The 6,903-nt window shown below is 42.2% G+C and overlaps 1 protein-coding gene across 5 annotated transcripts in view; it reads left to right on the top strand.

Annotated features, from left to right (window-relative positions):
• ercc8 (excision repair cross-complementation group 8) overlaps nt 1-6,903 on the top strand; it is a 34,357-nt gene that overhangs the window by 21,436 nt on the left and 6,018 nt on the right. For 4 of the 5 annotated variants that reach the window (XM_054774068.1, XM_054774070.1, XM_054774071.1 and 1 more), the window contains 7 exons: nt 39-134; nt 207-308; nt 684-807; nt 3,146-3,227; nt 3,905-3,973; nt 4,125-4,191; nt 5,670-5,773. In XM_054774068.1, the coding sequence (XP_054630043.1) occupies nt 39-134; nt 207-308; nt 684-807; nt 3,146-3,227; nt 3,905-3,973; nt 4,125-4,191; nt 5,670-5,773 (644 nt within the window). The remainder of the gene's footprint in view (nt 1-38; nt 135-206; nt 309-683; nt 808-3,145; nt 3,228-3,904; nt 3,974-4,124; nt 4,192-5,669; nt 5,774-6,903) is intronic. The other variant, XM_054774069.1, reaches the window with a different exon arrangement.

The raw sequence follows: 6,903 nt of genomic DNA, 5'->3' as shown, positions 1-6,903 counted from the left end.
TTCAAAATAGTAATCTTCTACTTTCTTTATTTTTAAAGGGTGCTTTGCCTGCAGTTGAATGTAGACAGAGATATGGACAGAATCCACGGAAACGGTGTCAACACGCTTGACATTGAAGTAATAGAAGGCAAATAGTGAGTCCAGTATTTACTTTTTTTTCTTTAGACATGCATTTCTGTCCTTGAACTACTACTGTGTATTCTTAGCATGCTGTCTGGAGGTGCAGATGGTGTGATTGTCATCTATGACTTGGAAAACTTCAGCGGAAAACCACAGTACACTTGCAAAGCTGTCTGTACTATTGGCAGGTGTGTGTGTCATCCCACTCGCTGCATTTTGTCCACAAGAGGGCAGCATCCCTTTGGGTGTTTTCAAATGATGCCATTACAAAGAAATAACAGCCAAAACCGAGCACAACAGGCACCATTCCTGTATTATATGTCTTTTAGATTGTGCAGGTTCACCTAATGTTTGTCTAATGCTCGTGTTTAATTATAATCTGACCTCTATCTGAACTGTTTACGTTCAACACGGTTGAGTAGCGCATGCAAATGTAGCTTGTTGTGCTGGTGCTCTTAGATTTTTATATGTTACAGTCAATTATAGAAGGAAAAAAGTCATTACTAGACCACGTGCATAAACCTAGGAAATTTCATTGTCTTAATTTTTATAACTAAATGCAGGTCCAGCAAGTATGTGCACAGATTCAGTGTTGAGACAGTCCAGTGGTATCCATACGACACTGGCATGTTTGTATCCAGTTCCTTTGACAAGACAATGAAAGTGTGGGACACTGAGACGCTCAAGGTATGTCACACACACATTTTACTTTCATGGGTTTTGTGTAAAAGGCACAGCTGAATAAATGCCGGCTCTTCTGCTATAGCTCTGATGCGCCAATTCTGTGGGATCTCTATGATACAGGACATTAAGTTCCTCTGGGGTCAGTGAGTTCAGTGCACACTGAATCGATACACTGTCAGCCCAATAAAAAGTATTATCGTGCGTATTTACACTCATGACAGTTGAAATGCTGCCCACAGCATTAGGCTAATACTGATTTCCTTATACAAACTGTCAGCCCCTTTTCTCTATTTTCCGTCCTTTGCCGTGTGTCTTTCTTGTTGTCTCCTTCACGCTTTCTACCTTTCTATGCTCCCTCGTTGCAGATGGCTGACTCTGCACCATGCTAGAGTTACGCTGGCATCACAGTTACCTCACAAGTTCAGGGAAAGGACAAGAACCCATTGATTTTAAATAGGTTCTACCTCGAGCGTCGGTGTCTCGCACAAACATGTATAATGATAATACATGATGATGATTTATAGTCTACGCTTTGCATTTGTGTATGTGGGAGAGTGCTTTTTTATGCAAACAGAGCCTCTCTGTGTGCACATTGGCGGACTCAGTGCCGGTGCTGGCACACAGTGACAGATGGTGGAACAACAGAGGCTTTTTTATATTTGCTGGAGAATTTGCATTGCAGACCCCACTGCTGCTCCACTAAGATGCCTTTTGAGCTCTCAGCTGTGCTAGCATTTTTTTTTTTTTACTCTCCCTCATTTTTGGCTTAATTAATTTCTTTGAGGATCACATACAAGTACTGTGCAAAAGTCTTAGCCTTCTTTGCCAAGGAAGAAGCTGCTGAATTATAGTGATGATTTGGATAAAGGTGTGGATACAGGAATTTAGAAATGATCACCCTTGTCCCGAATCATAATGGTAGCGCCCATTATCCTCTGTGAACCAGGAAGTATCCTGCTAACGGACAAACACATGGACAAAAGTGACATTTCAGTTATACATGGTAATAAAAATATTGCTTGGTGGCATAAGACTTCTGGATAGTACAGGGTATGCTCAGGTATTTCACACACATTTTTGACAACACCAAGGTAATAAAAAATGCATTTGCAGGCTGTAATGTACATACCAAAGCAACATGAAGACCTATATCCGAGCCAGAAGGCCATTATAACCACCTAGAAGACCTAAGCAAGTTAGTTTTATTGCTATATGCACAATAAAAACAGTGATATTCTTACTCTGCTGGGTTCCCTTCACACAAAACTAAGAATAGAAATGTGAAAAATGTTATATTACACAATAGTACAGCATATAATACGTAGGTTAAACATTATGATATTGTAATCCTATGCTTCTCAAATAGTGGGACGGGCACGAATAGCCCAAAAAAGCGACTAGCAGTAAATCCAGCAACTTTTTCTGGACCTATTGGACACAATTGGAGACTCTTAACTTGACAGCATGTATCGCGAGCTGGTGCTGTCTTGACCCCCACCCAAAAACACACACAGGCAGCTCAGTCTCGTTTGTGACATGAAAAAAAACACACAACAAGAAGCGACAGGAAGAGGCTCATTTGTATTTCTGAACATATATGGTTAGATTGCAGGGAAGCACTGGGCAATACTGCACATGTCTCAGGCACAATAACAAAGCAAGCATTTTTGAATCATGTGTGTTGTTGACCAAAAGCACTGAATATCACACTTGAATTCGAGAGGAGACAATTGTTGTGGCTCGGGCATGTAGTCTGGATGCCTCCCTGGTGAGGTGTTCCGGGCATGCCCAGCTGGGAGAAGGCCCCAGGGCAGACGTAGGACACGCTGGAGGGATCATGTCTCACAGCTGGCCTGGAAACGACTTGGTGTCCTCCCGGTGGAACTGGAAGAGTTGGCCGGTGACCGGGAAGGCTGGACGTCCCTAATTAGATTGCTGCCCCCAATTGGGACCTGGATAAGCGAAAGAAAATGGATGGATGGATGTATCACACTTGAATTTAAACAATAATACGTAAGGGTTTCCCATGTCTTATGTCCGATCCAAATCAATAATTAGGTTCCCCTGTGGTACCCAACTTTTTAAACTTTAAAAACGAATAAAAGTATTGTTATAACATTGATAGATACATATAAACTAATGATGGACAACACGATTTCTGGGGTTTAACAACATTTTACGTAATAAGATTGACTCCTGATAAAAGTTTGGGAAAGGCTCATGTGGACAAACAGACCAAAAACAGACAGCAAAATACTGTGGAATGTTGTGTTTTTTTTTTAAATTTGGGATTTACACCTGCTTTATTTTGTACCCACTTTCTGTCTTTTTGATGCCTCAGCCTGCCGAAATCTTTGAGTTTGAGGGCAACGTCTACACCCACCACCTTTCGCCGATTGCCAGAAAGCACAGTCTCATCGCAGGTATGTGTGTGTGTGTGCGTGTGTGTGTTTGTGCATTCATGGGGGACGAAGCACTTACATTTGCTCCCCAAACCAACCAGAATGAACATTACACATGCTAAAGAGGATGCTTCAGTGTTCTGCCACACTTCAGACATGGCCCTTACGCTTTATTACCCTGCATTTTTACCTCGCGTTCACATAGTGACATACCTGTACATGTGGCCTCAGGGGACAGAAGTGGGTCTTAAGCTGGTCACCTGTAGACCCGACTTCTGAGAAAGAGAGATACGAGTATGTGATGTGCAGTCTCGGTGTGTTACCTCACCCCATCACCCAGCAGGAACAACAGGTTACCCATACCAGCAGTATAGGAGTTTGTGACACGCCTGTTCTCTACATCTGGAAATGTTTTAAGCTTTTAAAAGCACATGTTCCATAATTAAATACAGTCTATAATGTTTTCTCTGCACAGAATTTCAATTGCAGCCATGCAATCATTCCCTTGTTGAGTACATTAGCTTCTGTTTGTTAGCTTTTGTGTGATCATCTTTTTCATACACCACGCCTTGTTTCTGAGAACCTGGGACTCCAGTTTGTCCAACCACCCCTCCCTTATAGGACACATTTATAACGATGTTATTGTTTTGAAGGAATGTGTGACTGAATGTCATTCCCCCCCGCCCCCGTCTTGTCAGTTGGCTCCCAAAACCCTAAAATACAGCTATGTGACCTGAAGTCCGGCTCAAAGATCCATGTCCTTCAAGGTTAGTGGTGTATTTTAATGTACCCTTGTCATGCATGTTGGAAATACACCAAACCATTCCCGTTACTATGTTGCTTTGGGCCACAGACACACACACACACACACACACACACTCTCAACCAATAGACGCACTGAATTTGCCCCCACTTCAGGTCACAGAGCAGAGGTCCTGTCTGTGCGATGGTCACCCAGATACGAGCATATCTTGGCCTCTGCCAGGTAAGCACCATTTAATCCTGTTGTCGTTTTGCGAGGGGAAGAACACAGTCACACAGGTGTTTCTGGTCTTTGGAACCTTATGTCACCACATAAACAACCTGTAATATTAGAAAAACCTTCGAGTATGATGCAATTGCAGTTGTTCACCACAGCAAATCACCTCCACTGTTACAAACGACATTATTTCCACAAATACTGACTCACTTAAGCAGCAGGCATTTCTTTGAGAGGAGGCTTTTAATTTGTACAAATGCTTTTCGTTCTTTGTTCAGCCTTATTTCATGTTCCTGTTATGTATAAATTGCAATGACATGGAATAAGATGACAAAGTTAACCCATCAATTTTCCGGAGGTAATATCAGAGCCGTGATGAAGGTGGGACGGTTCCAAAAAGGCAAAGGCATAATGCCATGTCTTCTGTTACAGCTCTGTTGGAGCTGTTTTGCGGAAGCTCTTGGTATTGCCTCAAACTGCAGCCTGGTGTGTATATTTACTCAGCTGCAGAGAGTAACAGGCATTTTCAAGTTAGGCCAATACAATTGGAGGTGGAACCAATTGTATATAATATGTTTCTGCACCGTCACACACTGCCTTGAGTAGCGCATTCTCAAAATGACTGGTATCTTCTAGTTTACACTTGTTGCACGGCTATGAGACCGTGCTGATGTGTATTTTGTTTGATGCAAATCAGTTGGGTGAAGGCTACCAAACTTTTCCGCATAGTGGAAACATAGTTTTAGTCAAGGTAAGTGCAGTCACCTTGCGGCATCATCTGATTATGGTGTGTATTTGAGGTGAGCCATTCATTTAGTGGTGATTAATTGAGGTATGGCGTGTATTATGCTATTATTTAGGTAACACTCCTACAGAAGAGTGTTTTTTAACAAAGCTCATGTATTGGATGTACCTAAAGAAGTGTCCAGTATGTCTAGCTTGTCCACTGAGACCCATCAAAAAGTCCGACAAGGCACAGGATTGCCCGACCATGTCCCTGCTCTTCTTGTCATTCCACTTCCCAGGCCATCTGGCCACACGGCGGGACCAAGTCAAAGATGATGGCAGCACATCTCTGGTCTCCAGTAGAACTGTCAGTATAGCATATGGTAGATACAGCCCCCCACCTGCTTTATGCTACATTAGACCTGCTAATTAATCTAGTGGGACCCATGTGCTGATCTCCCTTCAGACTGTAAGTGGTTTTGAAAACAACTGGCACAAAGAGGCACGCAGTGACGCCTGTATGATATTTAATTTAATTTGGCCCCTAGTTGAATGTCACGCAGAAAGATGAAAAAGGCAATCATTGGTATTGATGTATTTTACTCATTTTAATTTTAATGTAATGTAATGTCATTTTTTTTTAAGTACTATTGTGGTATTATTGTTTGCTGTGGTGTATAACTGCAGTTCTACATGAAACACACAGCAGTAAATGTATTGTTAACACGATAAAACAAGCTTGTCCATTTCTCTCCAAGTGCAGACAGTAAAGTGAAAGTGTGGGACGTGCGCCGGGCCTCAGGTAGTCTTCTTACGCTGGACCAACACAACGGAGACAAGTCCAGAGCCGCCTCCGAGGCAGGTAATGTCCTCTTCAGCTTTACATTTTATTGTAATTCACAGCACTTGATGTTTTATTTCATTTATTGTGGGAGAAAAGTATGTTTCTAAACTTTGGAGGGAACACTAGTGGATACATTTTAGGTTTGTTGTGAGGGTCAGTTTTCCACATTATTTTTATTATTTTTCCCCTTAAATTCAGTCTTTCATAAGTACCGATTTGGCACCAGTATTGGATAATATGTAAACAATACCCAACGCGATGTTGAATACCATTTTGTTTTTTTTATTTTTTTTTATTTTTATCATTTTCGCAAGGGTAAATGTTTTTTTTAATTTTATATTATTTATTTTCTAATCTAATATATATTTAATATATATCTAAATCTAATATATATTTTTACATTTTGCCTCCCCTTTATTGTATATTTATTTTTATGTCAGGCACCAGCAGAGGTCTAATGGGTTTTTAGCATCCATCCATCCATCCATTCATCCATTCATCCATCCATCCATCCATCCATCCATCCATCCATCCATCCATCTTCTTCCGCTTATCCGGGCCGGGGTCACGGGAGCAGCAGTCTCAGTAGAGAAGTGCAGACGTCCCTGTCCCCGGCCACCTCTTCCAGTTCCACCGGGAGAACACCAAGGCGTTCCAAGGCCAGCTGTGAGACATAATTGTGTCCTAGGCCTTCTCCCGGCTGGGCATGCCCAGAACACCCCAGCAGGGAGGCATCCGGGACTAGATGCCCGAGCCACCTCAACTGGCTCCTCGATGTAAAGGAGCAGCGGCTCTACTGTGAGCCCCTCCCGGATGACCGAGGTCCTCACCCTATCTCTTAGGGTGAGTCCAGCCACCCTCCGGAGGAAACTCATTTCGGCCCCTTGTATCCGCGACCTCGCTCTTTCAGTCACAACCCATAGTTCATGACCATAGGTGAGGGTGGGAACATACAGTCATGGTAAAAAAAAATGATTAGACCACCCTTGTTTCTTCAGTTTCTTGTTCATTTTAACGCCTGATACGACGTGTTTGGACAAATATAACAATGACAACAAAAATAGCTCATAAGAGTTACATTTTTTTACCAGGCATTAAAATGGATCAATAAACTGTAGAAATAAGGGTGGTCTAATCATTGTTACCAT

The sequence above is a fragment of the Dunckerocampus dactyliophorus genome, chromosome 4, assembly GCF_027744805.1.
Source record: "Dunckerocampus dactyliophorus isolate RoL2022-P2 chromosome 4, RoL_Ddac_1.1, whole genome shotgun sequence".
Lineage (NCBI taxonomy): Eukaryota > Metazoa > Chordata > Actinopteri > Syngnathiformes > Syngnathidae > Dunckerocampus > Dunckerocampus dactyliophorus.
Note: the sequence above shows the minus strand (reverse complement) of the source record. Positions and strands in the feature narration are given on the sequence as shown.